At 42.0% G+C, this 23650-nt stretch overlaps 1 protein-coding gene across 2 annotated transcripts in view; it reads left to right on the top strand.

Moving 5' to 3' along the window:
• ppp2r3a (protein phosphatase 2, regulatory subunit B'', alpha) overlaps positions 1-23650 on the top strand; it is a 56782-nt gene that overhangs the window by 20870 nt on the left and 12262 nt on the right. Inside the window, exon 2 of one of the 2 annotated variants that reach the window (XM_017491124.3) lies at positions 5480-8019. In XM_017491124.3, the coding sequence (XP_017346613.1) occupies positions 5911-8019 (2109 nt within the window). In that variant the 5' untranslated portion in view covers positions 5480-5910. Of the gene's footprint in view, positions 1-5479; positions 8020-18979; positions 19527-23650 lie in introns of those variants that run through there. The other variant, XM_053687430.1, reaches the window with a different exon arrangement.

Below are 23650 nucleotides of genomic sequence, written 5' to 3'. Positions count from 1 at the left end.
CGATATCACTGTCAGTGGTGCCACGGTCACCGATATCACTGTCAGTGGTGTCACGGTCACCGATATCACTGTCAGTGGTGTCACTGTCACCGATATCACTGTCAGTGGTGTCACTCTCACCGATATTACTGTCAGTGGTGTCCGTGTCACCGATATTACTGTCAGTGGTGTCCGTGTCACCGATATTACTGTTAATGGTGCTATTGTCAGTGATTTTACTCTCAGCGATGATACTCTCTGTGGTTAGTAGCACTGGGTGCCTACTCAGAAAAATTTTAATAAATGACACAGCAGTTTATCCCACTCTGACACGCCCACCAGTCTGCGGTCTGCACAATAACACTCAAGAGAACGGCTAGAGGTGAACATGGAGTTATGTGTAGTGCAATATTGTAATAATATCATAAGCACAATAAAATAATCTGCTAATAATCTGACTCAGATCAGATGGAGAGTCTGCAGATCACATGGAGAGCATGAACTGTGTTAGCTCTGCATTTATGAGCTCAGCGCTGTATGAAGTGTCATTCTGGGCTCTTTGTTTAAATGTTGTGGTTTTATGGAGTAAATATTTATAAGGTGAGATGGAGCTGAAGCTTACGGCCGTTAACTGCACGCTAACAGCACTTTACCCGTTCTCGCTGAGCTTTTCATTCTGAAATCTGAGCCATAATGGGTGCAGTTTTAAAAGTGGTTAATTCCCTTTAGGAGCCGATGAGTTCTGAATGTGAATGTTTCCCACTGTTTAGATGATTTATGCAACACTGAGAGACGGCTAACTGTGTTTTAACACTACTGAGAGACGCTAGTGCATCTGTCTCATCCAGAATGAGGATTACTGTTTCCTTACCTAGTATAGATCATTAGCATAAACATGAGAGATATTTTTAATGATTTATGTTCATTTATCCATATTTAATTTATGGAGTCACATTAGGCAGCATACATAGGGAGAGAGTCTACTTCATAACCACAACCATGGATGGAGTGTATGTAATTAGCATTGAAGCAGAGGTGGTGGGGGAGGGTTCGCATATCACCTGCATAATTATGCGCTGGATTAATTAACATGAACAGGAAAGAAATCTGATTAATTCGTATAACAGTAGAGGAATTTGATTTTAAAAAAAATAAAGAAGTAAGAAGACTATATTTCATTCATATTTATGTAGAGGCAGTGTTCACCGTTAAAGGGGAGGGATCTGAGAAATCACCATCAGCTGATTAATTTGCATAGAGAAATGAAGATTTGCCAAATTTGTTTAATAAATAGGGCGTGTCTTTCATATGAGTAGGTTTAATTAGCAAATGTGTCACAGTAGACGTGATGTTTGAATCTGATCAGCATAACGAGTCACTCTAGCTGAGATGATTCTGATTAATTAGCTTTAATTAGATGTGTGTCTGGGTAATTAGTGTGAAAGGGGAGGAGTCCGGAACTCGGAATTAGTATGTTAATTAGCACAAAGCATATGGAAGTAATTTGATTCATTAGTATTAACATTGAAAAAATATGATTAATGATCATGAAGGGAGGAGTCAGCTTAATTAGCATAAACTAAAGATAAATCGGATTGGTTACCTTAACGACGGGTTCAGCTGGGAGTGAGCAGTGGGTTTATGGGCTAATTAAAGTAGAAGTAGTTTGCGGATTAGCATAAAAGGATTTGGGTTTTTACCTAAACAGTAACTTTTTAAAAGTCTTTTTGTTGCCTGTTGACACGAAACGAACACACACACACCCACACACACTTTGATGAAGTATTTATAAATGTATAGTTTACTATGTAATCAGTATGCGATTTGGGACGTAGCCACAAGCAGCAGGCGGCTATCGTAGTAACTGGGAAAGAGTCATTGCGAATGCGAAACGCTTTGCTAAATAAAAGACACCAGAGATAGCACACTATTCCGAGAGGCCGCTATTTCATCCTGTAGTAAGTGTTTGGGAAGCAGCCAGTAACTGTGTGAGTGTGTGTGTGTGTGTGTGTGTGTGTGTGTGTGTGTGTGTGTGTGTGTGTGTGTAAAAGTGGATAAAAACGCAGAGGGAAGATGAGCTGCTGATCGTCCTGTCCAAGTGTGAAGCATTTAGATGGAAACGTACTCTCAAAATCATACATGTGTGTGAGACAGAGAGAGTGTAAGAGCAGGACTGGAGGTTGAGGTGTGTGTTTCCTGGCAGTTGAGTCACCATGGCACTGAGGTGGTGTTTATCCATCACTCTCATGCCTGGCCTCTTTATCACCCGACTGACGACGGCGCGTGAACACGGCTCACGTTACAGCACACATCACTCATATGGACAACCATATGTCCAGCACACACACCACACACACCACACAGGGTCTCAGGGCCAGCTGCCAAATGTATTTTCTTTTCTGGTGAGAATTAATAGAACTTTTGAGTTTTGTTTATTATTTTATATGAAACGTGACTACTACAGGAAACACTCACTGGGCCTCATTTAGTAAATTTGTGTGTGGTGCTGCACTCCGACTAAAAAAAATCAAATAAATCTAGGAAAACATCCCATAACTTGGAAGTCCTGAGTGACAATCGACAACAGTCAGTCTTCAGACATATTCGCTTGTTAAATCTATAACACTGACTCTACAGTTCACTGTTCTGAGGAAAATATACGTCACTCATCACTGCTAGTTCAAAAAGTTCGAAAACCAAAGACGAACACAGAGCCATCCACGGGGTCCCCCCCCCGCCTTTGAACTCCAAATTCTCACCGGATTTACAAAAGTTTTGCTCACGTGTGTATGTTATTAAATGCAAATCAGGCATAATTTACCAGGGGTGATTTACATTTAGCCACGCCTACAAAACTTCATAAAAGGCAAGGAGATATTGAAAACGACAAAATGGCGGCTAAACGGTGAAAGAGCCACTCCTAAGCATGGCGTGTGCTAAATATAATAATAATAATAATAATAATAATAATAATAATAATACAGCTCAGCTATTGCAGCGTGTAAGCTACCATAGAGACACACTAAGTCATTTGACAGGGCGCCATTACTTTCATCCTAATTGAACAGCGAGTCTTATTTGTCTTAACTCTGAAATAAAGAAGGGATTTAGACTTGACAGGGTAATCAGTATCGATCCACAAAGCAGCAAGTCTTTGAAAATGATACGATTTGAATCGAGTTTCTTCCTCATACTGACGTTCACGCAAACTCCGAAGCGGAACGTCTGATGCGAACGTTTTTTCCAACCAACTGGATTTTCATGGACGCCACATTTTCATATGTATTTGGATGCATTTCTGCTAGTAAGAGGAACTCCATGACAAAAGTGAGGAAAGTGATTTAACAGTGGCTCAGTAGGAAGCTTGGCCCAGATTTAGGGGTTTTCCAGGTCGATGGTTTGGAAGTAAACCAGCGCAGAAATCTCCGTCTGCTGCCAAGGACAGAGAGGACATGTCTCTCTCTCACTGTCTCACTCTCTCACATCTCTGGTGTCTCTTTGTGTGAACAGCATGCTGAGAGATCTGCGGATTAGATAACTGTGTGTGTGTGTGTGTGTGTTTCAGCTAGTAAGCCCTGTAGGCTGTTTGTTTTTGCTGCTAATGACTCATGCTAATTGAGCCTTGTTGTGCAAACTCATGCACCAATCAGTAGCGTTCCGCAGGCCGCGCTGCCTTAGGGACAGAATGAAATTGATTGGTTAACAATAAGTGGGTGGGGCTTTTTTTTTAAAAAAAAAAACCTCAGAGGAAGTATACTGTTTAATAACTGACACACTTGTACCCTCACATTTCTCCAATACAATATTTATACCACTAGCTAGCTAGCTATCCAATATGTTTTTTAACTAGCATTAATTAGCCAGTGAGCAACCTAGCTAGCTAACAGACTAATGTTAGCAAAAGAGTGTATGGTTTATATACCTGTACCTTTTTATTTATTTATTTATTTTATTTATTTTTTTAGTTTAACACCACTACTGATTATTATGAAGAAAAGTTCTACTGTAACTAACACTAACTAGCAAGCTAACTCTCTAGCTCAGTAAGAAACTAGCATTAGCAGTTTTTGCTTGATGTACTGCAGCTAGTTAGCTGTGTGAGTAATTTTTAGTTTCACACCTGAACAAGGAACAAACGCATTAGTTTTAAAGAAAGTTTCTAGCTAACTCTAACCACCCAGCTATCCACATAGCTAGCTAACAGTCTGATGTTAGCAAACAAAATAGTTTGCGATTTCTATAGCTTATGGAGTTTAGTAGCTTGCTGAGCAATTTTTTTGTAAAAAAAACAAAACAAAACAAAAAAAAAACATTTATTTTTTTTTTAGATAGTTTCACTACCAAATAAACATGCTACTTTACACAAAGGGTTCTAGTAAACGCTGGCTAGCAGGCTAGCTAAGTATCTAGCTAACAAGTACAAATCGTGTACAGCAATAGTAGTTTAGTACAGAACTTTTTGGGATGCAGCCCACTGAGAATTGCTACGGATATCGAATACAAGAATCAAGACTTGCTGATTATGTGTGTGTGTGTGTGTGTGTGTGTGTGTGTGTGTGTGTGTGTGGCTGCAGGGAGGTTGCGGGGTTTCAGTGCACTCTCTGTAACTTTCCCTCCAATTATCTGTGCTTTCTTTTTCTCTTTTCATCTCAGAGACAGGAAGCGTACAGAGACTTTCTTTTCTTTCTTTTTTTTTTTAACGGCCTCCGAAATAAAACCTCTGGAATCATATTAATAACCACCGCAGCTGTATTTACCGACTGCAACCTGTTATTATTTACTCGTTATTATCCTCCTGGTGGAACTGGCAGAGTGTAATTATTATGCGAATGCAGAGGATAAACATCACTAATCACTAGTCATTATGTCTGAAACCGCACCCTATTCACTATCTACTGCGTCTAGTTACTTCGGGAGTCATTTATTAGTTGCGACTCACTGAATGCACTGAAATGCAGAAGATGTACCCATAATGCACTGCTGCATTCTGTCTCATTTTATTTACAGTAAGACGTCTACTTGTCCCAGAGGGAATTTGGAAATCTGTGATGCAGCAATCACTGCATAAAGCATACAACAAGCATAAAAAACTTAAATTAACCAATTAAAATTAATTGGATATCATTTACTATGTTGTCTGTCTTTCTCTTCATCTCTGTCTGTATGTTTGTTGGTCTATCTATCTATCATTGTCTGCATGTCTAGGGTCTGCTTGTCTCTCGTTCTGTCTGTCTTTCTGTCTGACTTTTTCTGTTGGTTGGTTGGTCTGTCTGTCTTTCTCTACCTCTCTGTCTTTCTGTCTGTCTGTCTTTGACCACTCTGTCTGTTTGTCTCTGTCTATAAGTCTGTTCTATCCTATACATCTACAGTATGTTTCTTCTCTGTCTTTCTGTCCATCCGTCCTTCCATCTCTCTGTCTGTCTGTCTGTTAGTCAGTCTATCTGTCTGTCTACAATGCTGATCAGTCTAAATGAGTGTCTTCTCTTTTTTTGATTCACAGGGGTTCCTGGACTCGCATATTATCTGGGGAGAGAGAGAGAGAGAGAGAGAGAGAGAGAGAGAGGAAAGAGAGAGAGACCTAGAGGAAGGAAGGCACATCTGTTAAACACATTAAGTCAGAAGTCTCAGCAGGATCTCTGTGTTTTCCGTTGAGGAGAAATGATCTGGAGCGCAGTTTGTCGGCCTATCATTAGGCCACAGGGCCTCGCGCTGAGGAATGGATAGCCTCGCCGCTAACGCCACTGCCTTAAGGATGGGACACAGCTAATGGAAATCATTTATTCTTTGGCCTGAACATCAGCAGAAGCAGCAGCATTTGATGTAACCGCTTTATTACTGTAAGTCTCAGCAAAAGTAGTGTTTGTTAGCCGTTGTGTCGGATCGGGACCGATTCCTTTTTTTTTTTTGTTAATTCATTGATTTCTATAGAAGATGGCGGCGACCTATCGGATTGTGGTCAGCAGTATAAACTATTATAACAGTGTCGTAGTGGACCGACGTGTTCAGCAGACCGTGCATTACTGTAACGGACCATGTGGAGCGATAAAACATGGACTTAGCTGCACTGTGGCTCATCGTAGTACCTGTGCTGAACTGTTGGATTCCTCCCAGACGTACACTGACCGGCCAATCGGCTACCACGAATCTGCATCGAAAATGCTTGAAAATGGTGGATGCGGTCATGTTGGATTTGGTGAGGATTTCCATTATCAGGTCGTTCCACGAGTGAAGAAAGGATCTGCTATCCAGAGCTCGACGAGCCTGAAGGATATCACCGGAGAGGCGATCAACTTGGCCAGCGGGAAGATGAAGGAGTTCTCCTTCGAGAAGGTGAAGTACTCCTCTAGTCATGTGACCTTCAGGAAAGGTAGAAAGGTAAGGCCTGACTCGTTTAGCCGGAGGTCTGCCGACCTCGACGTCATCTACGGACACTTCGGCAACGATGAAAACTGTCCTCCGCAGAAAGCGGCACCGGATGAGCAGAAGTTGAACCGAAGCATCTCACTGGAGCAGAATCTGAACAATGCAGCCTCATTTTATCTCAACAACCTCACAGAGGAGAACCTCATTGCCCGGATTCTCGAGAAGACCAAAACAGACAGCAATGCTTCTGGGGAAGACATCAAAGCTTGTTTGGACATCCTACTCAAGTGCTCGGAGGATCTGAAGAAGTGCACAGACATTATAAAGCAGTGCATAAAGAGGAAGTCCATGAGCGGAGACGGTGAGGATTCTGGAAATCCGGATGCTATTTACAAAACCATGATGGCGCGACTCTCAAGCTACCTAAAGAGGCTGCCGTTTGAGATTGACCTTGGACATACAGGAAGACCAGAGCACAACGATCTATCTGAACTGGTGAACACTCTCCATGGACTTCAGCAAAGGCCTTTCTCACCTTTTGGCAATGAGCAGCCTCCTCGATATGAGGATGTGGTCCAGTCCCCTCCATCAACAAAAGTCCAGTCTAAAGCCTCATCTTGCTCATCTCCAGAGTCTCTTGATGGCACCAGGGATCTCCCAGGAAGTTTAACATCAGCTCAAGGCCTCGCTGTATCACTCCCTTCCCATTCATCTGCAAATGGACTGCAGTATTCCAACCTTCCCTCTTCCACTGGCAGCACCAAACCGTCCACCCTTCATTATCCCATCTCCACTGGCCGCCATGATGCCTCCTCCTCCACCAACAGCATATCCAAAGACACCTCCATGGAGACCCTGTACATCGAGGAGGACGCTGACGTAGGTCGAGCACTGGATAGGAAGCAGGGATCTAGTGCTTCAGAGTCCAGGCAGCTTTCAAGGAGACATGACATAATATCAGGTCCCAGTGCTGGCATCACTGACAAACTTCCTGATCTCAGTAGAAATGGAACTGTATATACACCCAACGTGGAGACAGGAAGTAGCCAAGCTTATACACCATCACACAGCACCGAGTCAAGGATGCTCACAAATTCGACTCCACACATCACCAGGGAAGGTGTAGATGAGATTGATAAACTACTAATGGATTTGGAGTGTCTCTCTCAGAACATTCAGAAGGAACCACCACTACCACCAAAGCAGAGACAGATAAATGCATACCAAAAAAATATGCACCAGATTGGCTCCTCGGGGATTAACGGCCCCCCTTGTCCGAATCCTCCTGCCATCTCGTCCGCCAAGTCAACAAATCGCAACACGGAAGAAGCCGGCGAGGAGGACGATGGCGCTCTCTTGCTACGGATCCTGGAGAGCATCGAGAGCTTCGCCCAGGAGCTGGTGGATTGTGGAGCCGGAACAGGAACTCAATCAAAAGAGTGTGAGGTGATGCGCCTCCTTCAAGACACATTGGCTAAGACTGAACTGGCTTCAGAAATTGTTCCTGCATCAGAAACGGCACCAGGACTTTCACCTGCAGCCACACCTATAGCTTCAGCTACACCTGTACCTGTAGCTGTACCCTCAGCAACTCCTGCTAAAGTCTTGAGTCCGTTCATCAGTGCGAGAGACACGGGATCTACTATACTCATCCAGCAGACGCCAGAAGTCATCAGGGTGAGTTCTTAAACCATGCATGAATTTTTGAAGGGTTGTGTGGAAGTGGAAGTGGAAGTGGTGATGCTAGCTTTAAAAGGGATGGTCTCGGATTATCCCAGGAGGCTGGTCATAAAACCTTCATTAACTGTAGTGCATACTCACTCACGTGACTCAGGAAATAAAATAACTGACCGTCAGTTCGTTTCATAATCAATTATTGCTTTGTTTACGTTGCTAGCATCTGTGCGAACCTAGCGTAGCCAGGTAGAACCAGCATTTAGGATGCTAATGTAATCTGAGTGCACAGCCAAGGACGGTGAGCTCTATCCACAGGTATGTTTATGATTTTTAGGACTTTAGGAAATTAATTTTTTTTCATGATTCTCTTCCTGAGTCTGAATGTTCGTTGTTCCTGCAGCCATGTTGTTCTGTTACCGTGGTTTCTTAATATCGCCGCCTCGATTAAACATCAGCGAAGTGTAAGAATTCATTTCGAGCTCTGCCTCACAGATTATTCTCTGTCACTGTAAGTTTCCTCATGAATGATGCATGCAGCGTGTGCGTTATGGAAATCGTAGCATTGGGGTACTTTATATTCCCCCGTGTCTGTGTTTAAATCCGGGGTCGTGACGAGACTTCCATCTTCTGATCTGCTGAATAAATCATTAGTCACGCTTCAGAACTGTACTTGTGTTCTGTACCAGTAACTGCTGAAATAGAAACACATCGATCTGCTGCTCAGAGTAACGTGAGAAAGAGACAGAGAGAGAGACAGAGAGAGAGGGAGAGAGAGAGAGAGAGACAGAGAGAGAGGGAGAGAGAGAGAGAGGGACAGAGAGAGAGGGAGAGAGAGGCAGAGAGAGACAGAGAGTGAGAGAGACAGAGAGAGAGAGAGAGTGAGTGAGACAGAGAAACAGAGAAAGAGAGAGTGAGAAGGAGAGAGAGAGACAGTGAGAGAGAGGCAGAGAGAGAGACAGTGAGAGAGAGAGACAGAGAGAGCAAGAGAGAGTGAGTGAGACAGAGAAACAGAGAGAGAGAGAGTAAGTGAGACAGAGAGAGAGTGCGACAGAGAGAGAGACAGAGAGAGAGCGAGAGAGAGCGTGAGACAAAGAGAGAGATTGAGTGAGAGAGAGAGTGAGACAGGGAGAGAGAGTGAGACAGCACTGCAGATCGGAAGCAATGCATTCTGGGATATATTTAGATTTTTAGCACGAGGATAGTGTTTGTGTAACCGGAATGTTCTTTCTCATAGTTAAGAGTGGTCACTTCCCCTGTGATCCAGCTCTGCACGTGTTTTTATCCCTTTATCTTTTATTCTATTATCTGTCCATATCTGTATTCCCTTTATTCCTTTTATATCCCTTTATCTCTTAATTCTCTTATCTGTCCATCTTTCATATTCCTAATTTCTTTCTCACTTTTGTTCTTTCTCATTCCCATTTCTTTCATTTTCTTACTTCCATTTCCTTTTCCCATGTTCCCATTTTGCTTATTCCATTCACCTGTCTCACTTTCTCTCATCTCTCTCTCTCTCCTGTCTCACTCTCTCTCTCCTGTCTCACTCTCTCTCTGCAGTAAACTCTGCCATCACGTGTTGTAAGCCTGTAAGCTGATACTCGCCTGCTATCTACAGCTCGCTATTTATGATGTTGCCATCACCCTCATCAGGAGAGGAAGGGTCCTGATGGGTTTACTCCTAAACACACACACTCACACATTCACACACACACTCACACTCACACACACTCACACTCACACTCACACACACACAAGTTAGTTAAAACAGCGTTTTTGGATTTCTGAGTGTCCATCATTTTCTGTGCAGGACAGTGTGTGTGTGTGTGTGTGTGTGTGTGTGTGTGTGTGTGTGTGTGTGTTTGTGTGTGTGTGTGTGTGTGTTTTGCATTCCCCCATCCTACTGTGGCATTTCGCTGAGAGACTGAGTGACGCCGTGGGGAAAACGGAGCTGTGTTGGGGAACGTAGTCCTTCTCATTAACACAACACAGCCAATCAGAGACGTAAACACTGGTGCCACACACACTCTGAGTCAGTGCAAGGCACGAGTGTGTGTGTGTGTGTGTGTGTGTGTGTGTGTGTGTGTGTGTGTTGGTAAACTGCCCGCCCCTCTAAATTGGATCTGATGATGCCTGTGTCTTCAAGTCTCTCATTCCAGCAGTGTGACAGATCTGTTGTGAGCCGTCTGTCTATCTGTCTGTCTGTCTGTCTGCATATCTGTCTCTGGCTTGTGAAAACGTTTCAGATTAAAGTGTGAACCTTTCCACTGAAACACTGATGGAATGTTGAAAAATTCCAGATGACAGATGATGATGTCACGAAGAGCATTACAGCAGGCGACCAATCAGGAGCATCGATGCAACCCACACTCACCTTTCATTCTTCCTCTTTTTCTTTCTGTCTTTCTTTCTTGTGTTCTTGCTTGTAACAAATGTCTCCTTCTTCAGTAAAACACTCGGAGTGGGGTTGTGAATTATCCCCTTGTGGCGCCTCTTCACACGGTGTTGACAGAGTGAACTGAGCCACTACACCTGTCAGGAAGGGCACTTAATCGCCATGGAGACGGGGAAGCCCTGGCTGGAACTGCAAGTGCTGCAACTCCAATAAATCATACGCAGTCTTCCCGAGTCAAGTGTTCAGGCCAGTGAGTCAAGGGCAGAGTCAGTGATTCAAGCATTCAATCCAGAGAGTCAAGCAAAGAATCAGTGATTCAAGTATTCATTCCAAAGAGTCAAACAGAGAGTCAGTGAGTCAAGCATTCAGTCCAGAGAGTCAAGAGAGAGTCAGTGAGTCAAGTATTCAGTCCAAAGAATCAAGTGCAGAATCAGTGATTCAATTATTCAGTCCACAGAGTTAGTGATTCAAGCATTAAGTCAGAAGAGTCAAGTGCAGAGTCAGTGATTCAATTATTCAGTCCAAACTGTCAAGTACAGAGTCAGTGATTCAAGTATTCAGTCCAGAGAGTCAAGTACAGGGTTAAAGTCACAGTAGCGTCATGATGAGAGTTTGCTCTCACTGCTATCTGGTCAGAAATATCCTCAGTGCCGCGTGACATCTGGAGACTTCCTGCAGAGATCAGTAACTATGACAACAACATTGTTAGTGTTCTTTCTTTATTTGTGCTTAAAAACAGAGTACTATAGATACACTTCTGTGTGTGTGTGTGTGTGTGTGTGTGTGTGTGTGTGTGTGTGTGTGTGTGTGTGTGTGCATGTGTGTGTGCATGTGTGTGTGTCTGACACACTCTTCTTTTTACTTATTCATCAGCCTGGTTCACACACGGTCATACAGTCAGAACAGTAACATTACATCATCACAGACAGGAAATGATGTCATACTGCAGCCTGGAGCCAAACTCTGCAAAAAACACACACACACACACACACACACACACACACACACACACACACACACACACACAGAGACACAGACACACAGACACAAACACATACTGCACACATTTGTAAATGGTACATTTAAGAAGGAATTGTAATGCTGGAAATGACTACTTTCACATTTTGGAAACTTAAGAAAGCTTTTTCTATCTGTCTGTCTGTCTAACTGTATCTGTTTGTCTGTCTGTCTAACTGTATCTGTCTGTCTGTCTGTCTGTTAATAAATATGTCTGTATATGTCTTCTTTATCTGTCTATTTCTCTGGCTTTATCTCTCTGTCTGTCTGTCTATCTCACTACGTCTTTCTGTCTATCTCTCTTACTGCCTGTCTGTCTCTCTTACTCTCTTACTCTCTCACTGCCTGTCTGTCTCTCTTACTCTCTCACTGCCTGTCTGTCTGTCTCTCTGTCTCTTTATCTCTCTCACTGTCTGTCTGTCTATCTCTCTCACTGCCTGTCTGTCTTTCTTATTGCCTGTCTGTCTCTCTTAATCTCTCACTGTCTGTCTTTCCTACTACCTGTCTATCTCTCAAACTGTCTGTGTCTATGTCTTTGGATTTGTCTATGTCTTGCACTCTAACTGTCTGTGTCTGTATTTCTGTCTGTCCAATTGTCTGTCTCTCTTTCTATCCATTTAAGAAAGAATTGAAACTTTGCTCTTCCTTTTTGGAAAGTAACATATTTGGGAAATTTAAGGGACAAAATAGCAAAAACAAAAATGTATTTTCATACAAAAAATATTTCAACTAAAAAAGACTAAATGCAAATTAACTTAAAACCCAGCTTTAATGATCTGTAACATAATGACAGTACTAGCTAGGCTTGTTATTCTCTAACTGTTTAAATGTTTAAGCTAATGTTAATGTTGTCTTTCTGTCAGTGGTTCGGTCACAAACTGGACGTGGCTTTTCCAGTGTTAATGAGAGCAATGTTAATGAGTTAATTAGGAAAGTGTGTAATGTTTCCATTGACAACAGCGTGTTAGCGTGTTAGCATTTAGCAGCTATGACAGATTGATGGCTAGGTGTTCAGCAGGCGGGAAAAAGGAGACTATTTTCAAATTTCTCTCAGTTTAACAGTCGCGGTCTCTATGCGCCATCTAGTGGTGCAGAGGAGCAACTACACCTGCACTACCCGGGTGGTAGTAATAATAATAATAATAATAATAATAATAATAATGATAATAACAACTTAGTATTTTTATAGCACCTTATTTACTTAAAGTGCTTTATATTGTATGTAATAAATACGACAAACTTTAATAAAAGAAAATGTGAATGAAGACGAAAACGTGTATGGTAAAAGTAGGGAAACTAGTATTTTGTCTCCCCCTGCTGGTGAAAACTGGTGCTGTTTAACATTCACTCCACAAACACAGGTAATAATAAAGATGAACTGAATAACACACTGCTGTTTTATTCTCTCTCTCTCTCTCTCTCTCTCTCTCTCTCTCTCTCTCTCTCTCTCACACACACACACACTGCTGTAAATGTGTGATTGTGAGACAGACGCAGTATAAATCATGACAGCTGTAGGGTATATACACACGCACACACACTAATGTAGATGGAGATGGATAGATGTGTGTGTGAGTGTGTGTGTGTGTGTATAGTCTGCCTGGTACCTGGTGCAAAAATAACCCACACATTAGAAGCTCGGTCTGTATTTATGGCTCTGACTGCAGCATCAGGGGGTGGGGCAAGAGGGTGTGGCCTCAATGACAAGGACCATTCTCTGAAATAGAAGGGGCGGGGCAAGAGGAGCTGAACCCAAGCATTTAACCTGTTACTGATATGTACAACTGTCTGTCTGTCTCTATAACTGTCTGTCTGTCTTTGTCTCGGTGTATAACTGTCTGTTCTTTTTCAACCTGTCTGTCTCTATAACTGTCTGTCGCTCTGTCTGTCTGTCTCTTGGCTTAATCTGTCTCCACTATCTGACTGTCTCTTTCTTTGTCTGTCTCTCTCTATCTGTCTCTAACTGTCTGTCTGTGTTGGACTGTCTGTCTATCTGTCTGTTTCATTGTCTAACTCTCCAGATGTTGGTCACCCTGTCTGTCATTCTGTCTATGTATGTCTGTCTTTTCATATGTCTGTCTCTCTAAACATCTGTCTGTCTGTCTAGCTCGCTGATTGTCTGTGTCTGTCTGTCTGTCACACTGTTTATCTGTCTGTCATAATCTGTCTGTGTCTTTCTCTCTAACTGTGTGTCGGTTTGAGTATCTTGCTAAATGCTTGTCTGTCTGTAACTGTCTGTCTATCCAACTACCTGTCTGTGTCTATCTCTGTCTCTTTGTGTCTGTCTCCACCTGTCTTTCTGTTTGTGTCTGCCTCTAACTGTCTGTCTGCCACAGGAGTTATTTTATCATTGTGGTCAAATTTGTCTCCTTTTTTTGTGTATCTGAGCTATTAGTCCTTAATTCTAATCTAGTCTCTCTAACACACACACACACACACACAAACATACACATACACACACACACACACACACACATACATACACGCACATATACACACACACAAACATACACATACACACACACACACACACACACACACACACACACACACACATACATACACGCACATATACACACACACAAACATACACACACACCTACACATTCACACACACACACACACACACATACTTACTGACACATATACACATACATACACACACACACACAAACATACACACACGTACATACACACACACATACACACACACATACATACACATACACACACATACACACACATACTTACTGACACACATACACACACAAACATAGACACACACATACAGATACTTACTGAAACACATACACATACATACACACACATACAAATACACACATACTTATTGATACACATACATACACACACACATGCAAACACACATACTTACACACATACACACAAACATGCACACATACACACACACACACACACACACATATACATACATACACATACACACACACATACACACACACATACAAACACACATACACACATACATACACACACATATACATACACACACATACATACATACACACATATACTCAAACATACACACACACATACACACATACTTACTGACACACATACACACACAAACATACACACACACATACAAACACACACTTACTGAAACACATACACATACACACACATACTTACTGATGCACATACATACACGCATACATACATACACACACACAAACACATATACACACACACATACAAACACATACTTACTGAAACACATACACACACACACACACACACATACATAGACGCATGCATACATACACACACACACACACGCTTGCATACACACACACATACATGCACACACATACATACACACACATGCATACATACACACACACACAAACACGCATACACACACACATACATACACACACATACATACACACATGCATACATACACACACACAAACACGCATACACACACACATACATACACACACATACATACACACATGCATACATACACACACACAAACACGCATACACACACACATACATACATACACACACATGGATACATACACACACACGTGCATACATACACACACACACAAACACGCATACACACACATACACACAGACACAAACACTTGCTCTCACTCTGGCACTGAATGAAACTTCACTGGCAACACAACTCTACAAAATGCTAGCAGCTCTGGACTGACCTTTGACCTTTGTCCAGTGTCCCTAGCAACACACATACTGTGACGTCCCTGTACGCGGAATAGAGGATTGTGGGAAGCTGATGGTGAGCTGATGGCATTCAGAAACTGTGCAACTGAGAGGCAGGAATGAAAACGTTGTTGTTCGTGTGTCCCACGCTCATCTGGGCCACGTCCCAATCCTCTCAGCACACCCCCCCCTCCCCGCTAACAAGCTTTACTGCCAGGAAGGCTGGATATTAGCATGCTAACACATTTGTTGATAAAATATCTTTTGATCAAAAAACATACATAATGCTAATAAAAGCGGCCGGGTTAGCCATTCTGCATGCTGATTTTACTAACTGCTAGTTCATGCTAGTTCTAATAAACCCTAAACAAATAAACAGTATTCTTGCTAAAGTTTATACACGATGAAATACATTAGCATAATAAATATATAACAATAATACTAACAGTGAGTGTTTGTTAGCCAGCTGTCATTTTCACATTTTGCTAATAACAAATCTGAGTTAGCATGCTAGCTGTCTCTCCACTACTTCTTAGTCATAGTTAATGAGAGTAGCAGCACAGGAATGCTGAGCTTTGACTCAGCGTGCTGTGAAATGGGAAGAAGACAGGTGTGTGTGTGTGTGTGAGAGAGAGAGAGAGAGAGAGAGTGTGTGTGTGTGTGTGTGTGTGTTTGTGTGTGTTTGTGTGTTTACTCTATACCCCAGGAGTCCACCATGTAAAGGGGATTAGTGTGTCAATGTTTATATATCATCAGGGAGCAGTCTAACTGTGGTAACCATGGTAACAGCAGCAAATATGGTGAATATGAAGTGGAGTTAATGTTATCACCCTGATAACCGTTTTGGGGTCTGCTTGACTATTAATAAGCCATTCAGTGGATTAAGCAACAGATGTTTTAGCACTTTACGTCCTGTTCTGACCGCGGGCGGATACACTCCGGACGTAGACTCGATAACTAAACATTCATTAAATATGTCAGTGTAGATTAGAAGATTCCACAGAAAACCTTTTTCTCATTATTATATTCCCAAATCCTTTACTGGCACAGAGCAAATGCTTAGTTATTTTTTCACTTCAAGCATCTGGGTTAACATTTAGTGTTTGTAATCACTAGGGGGCGTAAAACAATGTATCTTGCTGTGTATTGGTTTTAACTGTCTTTAAATATTCGCTGTTATAATTAAATGCTAGCGTTTAGGGGTAGCCGTTGGCATTTGTAAAGAATTGCCAGCGTTTCATTACCGATCCGCCGAATTTTGGTTAGCGGTTGGCGTTTTAGGCGTTCCCTAGCTATGAAAAGATTTATAAAGAAAAGGTAAAAATGAGTAAAACTGAGTGAAGTGGAATTGTGTGTGTGTTTGTGTGAAAGAGGCTCCTGATTGGCTGATTGAGTGATGCATAAACAGTGTTGACTTTTGTTCGTAGACTTTTTGTTAATTAGACGAGCTGATGCCGGTGTTTCCGTGGTCGCTGATCCGGCCGATGGCGTCAAACGTGGCAAGATTCTCTTCCCTGGAATCTGAAGCGTTTGATATTTGTTGAACAGCTGCCGGAGAACCGGGGCAGCAGAGCAGGGGATTCTGGGATAGCTATGTGCAGCTGAAATGTCAGGAGGCCTGCTGTACACAGAGTTATTTATACAACTGAAAAGAAAGAGGAGAGGAGCTGTAGGACCCGAGCATGCTGGTGAAGGGTTCGGAGAGTGGGGTATGTGGGTGTGGGTGTGGGGTGAGTTATGCAAAAGCATTAAAGTTCCTCAGGGTGTGTATTCACTGTGTCTCTGCATGAAATAGTCAGCGGAGGACATAAAACACGGTTGTGCTTCAATCCTCTATCATGTTAAACACACGGCACCACTAGAGGGCACTACATCTGGCTATCTATATCTGACTAAACAAATTTTTTAGCCTAGATGTAAAGTTTAAGACTATGTCTGCACTAATAACACTAATTGGAAGGCTGTTCCTGTGGAGTTTTGTAAGAAAAAGCTCTCGGCCCCTGCTGTAGGCTTCATTATTATAGGTACTAATAAATAGCCTGCACCTTTTGTTGGAAGTAGGCGTGGTGGATCATAAAAGACCAAAAGTTCGCTCAGGTACTGTGGCACCAGTCCATTCAGTGCTTTACAGGTCAATAGTAGTATTTTATAATCAGTGTGAGATTTCACTGGGAGCCAATGCAGTGTGGATAAGATCGGGGTGATGTGGTTGTATCTTCTGGTTCTAGTTAGGACTCCAGCAGCTGCATTCTGGACTAACTGGAGATTGGTTATGCTCCTACTGGAACATCCAGACAGTAAGGCATTATGAATGTTTTTCTGCTTCATGTAGTGACATTATATTTCTTATCTTAGAAATATTTCTGAGATGAAAGAAGACTATCCTAGTAATATTATCTACATGAGCATCAAATGGTAGACTGGAGTCAATAATCACTCCAAGGTCTTTAACTGCTGCACATGATGAAACAGAAAAACCATCCAGAGTTACTGTGTGCTAAAACATATAGCTGTGTGTCATTGGCGTGGCAGTGAAACACAATCCCATGTTTACAAATAATTGGGCAGTAGGTCTAGAACAGAACCTTGTAGAAGACCAAAGTTTACTTAAGAATACATAGAGAACTCACCATTTACATCTAACAACCATTCACATGAGACCTGAGCCAGGAGAGAGCCGTTTCCGTAACTCCAACAACAATTTCTAGTCTTCTAATCAATCTATATCTCTCTATACCTGTGTATCAATTTCTGTATATCTGTCCATACCTGTCTATACCTGTTTATACCTGTTTATCTTTACCTATCTATATTTCCTACCTCTAGCTCTCTATACCTGTCTAGCTGTAATTGACAATACCTGTCTAACTATAATCTTTTTCTGTCTATCTAGACCTGTGTATTTATAATTATCTATATCTAGTTGCACTTGTCTATACATGTCTATCTGTAGCTGTCTATCTATACTTATTTATACGTATCTCTCTCTCTATCTATACTTGTTTATTTAAAGGATGGATATTGTTTAAGCCCTATTAAGAACATAAGCAGTAGAACACTAGATGGAGAAACTATAACAGAAACAAACTACAAAAACAGCACTGGCTGATTTAAAGCACGGGCGTTTATTTTAGTTAATATTTTACTTAATCTTACAGTCAGTTCCAGAATTATTGACACCCTTGGTAAAGTTTTATATGCTGAATCATCTGTTGACACTTTAGTACTTCTGGTAAAAAATTTGCCCCACCCACCCCTACCTCATGTCCCCTTTGCCCTTCCAATCCCAAAATGGCACCCTTCTCCATGAATCATCTAATTCTCTCAGAACCTGATTATACCGAGCTATTTGGTGTCTTATGGCAGTAGCAACACTCAAATGGCGCACTAAGAGAAAAGCAGCAGCTTAGATTGCGAGATCATTGGATACCAAACTTCAGCAGGTTGAAATGTATATCGACACTTTGACTCCCCCATCACCGGCTGCAACCCCACCTCGCCCCTCCGATCCCCAAACTGCCCCCTGTGAACCCGCTAAAGCTCGGCATCCAAGGATCTCACTCTTAAGCTGGTGCTTTTCTGTCTGTGCACTGAGTAGTAAACAAAGTCCGGATCAACATGCCACTTGCAGTTCTTCTGCGCTCTCAACTTTGGCTCTTTCTAAATGGATCGTGGGTTGGAGGTGTAGGGGGGGGCTCTTCCTTTCCCTTCGCTTTCCCATAATGCACCTTTGCTGATCCAGGCTCACAGATATCTGACACAGCTGCCCCCCCGGCACCCCCCCTCCCATCCCCTCCTGTGCTTGTCAGGACAGAGCGGGCTGAGATCAGGGACTTGTCTGGGATTCAGACCCTTGCTAGGGTCATGTTTCGCACAGTTGGGATCCACCGGTGGTGCACTTGTGCACTAGTCGTGTTTTTGCGTTTGTGAGAAAGCAGGCGGGAGCCTGAAGGCCTCGTCTCACTGTGGCGATGCTCCTGAGCTTCCCTGCTAGCTTCCGATTCTCCAGGAATCCCTCCATGTGTCCAGATCCAGAAGGCAGGACTGTGTGGACAGGAGCTTGCAACCAGAGTTTTTGAAGGGCGTGGTGTGGTTAGCGTGTAGGGTGGAGGGAGCAAAGCAAGGCTATAGGAAGGCTGTAGAGTGTGATCTACAACCTTCTAAAGTGGAAGTCACCAAGGACTTTGGAGTTTGTTTGAGCAGTTTGGCCGGTCGGACTTCAATCGATCTGTCCCTGGACTTTGCAACCATGATGATAAAGGACTCTTCGCTCAGGGAAGACCCTGACCTGCGGGGGGAGCTGGAGTTTTTGGCACGAGGCTGTGACTTTGTCTTGCCGTCGCGCTTCAAGAAAAGGCTCAAATCTTTCCAGCGAGCGCAGGTCAGTCCAGTAATAAAATAAAAAAACACACTGAAGCTAACTTGCACATGCCGGGGAAGACAAAACTATTTACAGGCAGATACCAACACGGCTATTAATAGGGGCGACAGGAATACAGTGTCCGAGTGAATGTGGTGTACAGGAGGGGGGAGGGGGGTGGTGCGGAGGCAGTGTCCTCAGTCACAGCTGTTGTGTTCAATACAGTCAAGTCCAAATTCTAAGTGCACTAACAAGTGCTCTTTCAATTTCATCAGATATCAAACTCTAATTAGTTATATTTTTTTTGTAAAAGCTCTGTCAGGTCAGTAGTAGTGCGTTCTGATTGGCTTAGAGGAAGCAGACATAACAATCATGAGCATCTTGATCAAATACTTTTTTACTACTTTTTCTTAAATTTTGTTTAGCTTTTTTCCCTCTTTATCTTCACTTCATTCCTTTTGTTTCATATTTCACTGCATAACCTACCTGAAAGCTGCTAGTCCAATATTACTGAAGTAAAACTCCTGACTCATTATGATCTCCACAATGTTCTGATGGAGAACTGAAGAAGCGGGTGATTGAAATGAGTCCAGTCACTTTAAACCGGTGAATCCACTGCAAGATGCTAAACACCTGAAAACAAACCTTGTGTTAATTGGACCTTCTGAGTTTAATAAGTGCTCCATTCATCTGAGGAGCTCCATCAGGTCTTCATCATGGTCTTTATCATCGTGCCTTCATGATGAAACCGAAGCATCCTTCATTCAGTAAACCCCACACACCTGCTTTGTTTGGCTCTAGGCCTTGAGATGATTTCCATGAATGTCCATTGGTAAACAAAAGTGACCAGGAGAATTCATGAAGATCTAAAGATGGTTGGGAAAATTGATGTTATAATTGTGTTGGAAACTTGAAATAATGAGAATGTGATAGTCCCTGTGTGATCTTTCCTCTTCCAGATAATTCTATGTAATAGTATTTAAACACACCTGGTTCATGTTATCATCTAGATGATGTTTCAGATCCGAGGTTCTTCATCGGTTCTTCATAACGAGTGGTGCCCTATACAGTGGTTACAGTAATACTTTGCAGATATTTCTACTTTACTTTGCAGTTTTAAATACAAACAGTGAATTTTATCCCAATAAAATGTTCACCTTTATACCACAGCACTGTTGAATTCTGAATTCTGATCACTGGTCAGAAGGTGTTGATTAGTTTTCTAGAACAGCATCTCTGACAATAGTGCAGCTTCAAATCACAGGTTTATATTACTGTGCCCGTTCAGATACGTCATGGTTTTTTAAATCCCTTACATTTATATAGTGCTTTTCTAGGCAATCAAAGTAGGGGGGGCGGTCCTCAACCACTACCAGTGTGTAGCATCCACCTGGATGATGCGACGGTAGCCATAGTGCTCCAGCACACACACCACACACCTGCTGTTGGTGGAGAGGAGAGGAGAGGAGAGGAGAGTGATGTAGCCAATGCAGGGTTTTAGATTATTGGGGGCCATGATAGAGAAGGGCCAATGGGGCAATTTCGCCAGGACACCATACCAGAAACCGCCAGTTTCTATAGTAACAGCTCATTCACAGGGATTTGTAATGGCGGACACTCCACATATTACCTGCAGTATTAACCAGCAAATATCAAACACTTTCCTAAAAGCCATCATCATGTTCATCCAGTAATGTTTAACAGATTTTGTTGTTTAGAAATGAACTTCTGCTGGAACGTTCATAGTTTATCGGAAGTTTGGCAGGTTTTGTTAGAGTTTGGTGAGAATTCTTGAGTCGCAACGCAACGTTGACATATTTTACATATTGCAGAACCCATAAAAGTTGGATGCTAATTTTAATGAGTAATTTTAGTCATTCCTTGTTTTTTCCCAGCATTTCTGACAGAAACGTTTATGTTCCTCATGGTTCTATCTCATTTTCCTGGTCACTAAGACTCCATTGTGTGTAACATGCTTGTGTATGATATGCTAGTTTGTTAAATTGTTGGCTTCCATGTGGCCAAACTTCCTTGCCTGTTCCAAAGGTGTGTGTGTGTGTGTGTGTGTGTGTGTGTGTGTGTGTGTGTGTGTGTGTGTGTGTCAATTTTCTCAACACAATATTACGGATTCTATTTAATAGTTGATATTATAATATACCGTAGTGTACAGTGTGATAGGTCAGGAGAACTGATGAAGAACCCCAGATAAATCATTGGCTCCCTGACTCTGTAGAGTATTTGTGGTGTGACACACACCTTCCTGTGGCCTTTAAGCAGATATTTACCCTTCAGCTGATGTGGGATGGTCCTTGGAGAGACAGAATGGCGAGTTAGCCGTCAGCTGTGAATAACCCGAGGTGTCCGGAGTGTAAATTAGAAATCAGAGTGTGTACATGCCATGCTTTAAGACCGAAACAGCATGCTTCCCCCACACACACCGACACCCCATCTCACTCTGTAAATGACCCACTCTATTCAATTAATATCACACTAATACTGACCAAACAATGGTGTAAGTACAGTATATAGTGTCTCTATATAGTGTTTATTCAGTGTTTAGTGGGGCACTAATACACAATAGTCTCTTCTTATGTAGTGTCCCTGTGTAGACTTTAGTTAAGGTTATGTACAGTAGGCTCCTTATATACTGTTTAGTGGCACATAACTGTAATATTGGCCATCATCCAGTGTCCCTGTGCATTGTTCATACTGCTGTGTTTTTACTGTAATATTTTCCTGGGCTGTGTTCCAAATGGGACCTTTTTCCCAACTGCCTACACTGGCGATTTGTGTGCAATATGTAGTGCACTAATACAAAGCAGAGAGATGTTCACTCTAACCAGCAGGGTTCTAGAATGCCAAGTTCATAATTTAGAACTCTGCTCTGTTACATTGTGTTACACTGTTACACTGTGTTTTATGTGTTACAGTGTTACATCGTGTTTCACTGTTAGACTGTGTTATGTGTTACAGTGTTACATCGTGTTTCACTGTTAGACTGTGTTATGTGTTACAGTGTTACATCGTGTTTCACTGTTAGACTGTATTATGTGTTACAGTGTTACATCGTGTTACACTGTTAGACTGTGTTATGTGTTACAGTGTTACATCGTGTTACACGGTACACTATATTACATTGTTTTACATTGTGCTGCGTTATGCTGTGCTACATTGTTACATTGTGTTACAGCATTACATCACTAGCACTATGCTGCTATGGTGTGTTACATTGCATCACACTGTTAGTGTTACATTGTGTTACACAGTTACACTGCGTTACACCATTACACTGCAGTACACTGTTACATTGCATTAGTGTGCTACATTGCATTAGTGTGCTACATTGTGTTACACCATTACATCAAAGATTATATTTATTATATATGTATATATATTTATATATATATATATATATATATATATATATATATATATATATATATATATATGTATTTAAAATAAATAGTGGACAAATGTCCGCTATGACCTGACCTGATTCACACTAGTGTACCTAGAATATTGAGCGATTTGTCCACAACTGGACTGTCATGTCTCCTTTTGACCAGAAGTCACCAAAGTCGTGTGGCTCTAAGATCTTAAGGATCTGGTGAAATGTCCTTATATTGCTGAAATGTTTATCTATTTTGACGCAGTGATACCAAACTTGGATTTGTCACGCCTCCAGGTGACCTGCCTGAGACTTTTTAGAAATCTGATCTAGATTTCCTTGGACTTTTCACCTACAGTTTCCAAATCTGTACCAAATGTCAGGCATCTCACAAGGTAGAACATGTGCGCCGTGTTCAGTGGCTCAAAGCTCTTTACTTGGAGCCACAGTGGAATTACGTGGCATTACACTGTTACACAATGTTACGCTGCTACATTGTGTTACATTGCGTTACACTGTTACAGTGAGTTTCACTGTAACATTACATTACATTACAGTGTTACATTGCAGTACAGTGTTGCATATGTTACACGGTTACATTGCGTTACACTACTACATGGAATTGTACTGTTACACTATTACAGTTTTACAGTGCGTTGCACTGTTACACCGTGTTACACTCTTACTCTGTGTTATAGTTTTGCATCACAGTTACACAGTGACAGTGAACGATATGCTTACACTTTTACATTGTGTT

The sequence above is a fragment of the Ictalurus punctatus genome, chromosome 17, assembly GCF_001660625.3.
Source record: "Ictalurus punctatus breed USDA103 chromosome 17, Coco_2.0, whole genome shotgun sequence".
Lineage (NCBI taxonomy): Eukaryota > Metazoa > Chordata > Actinopteri > Siluriformes > Ictaluridae > Ictalurus > Ictalurus punctatus.
Note: the sequence above shows the minus strand (reverse complement) of the source record. Positions and strands in the feature narration are given on the sequence as shown.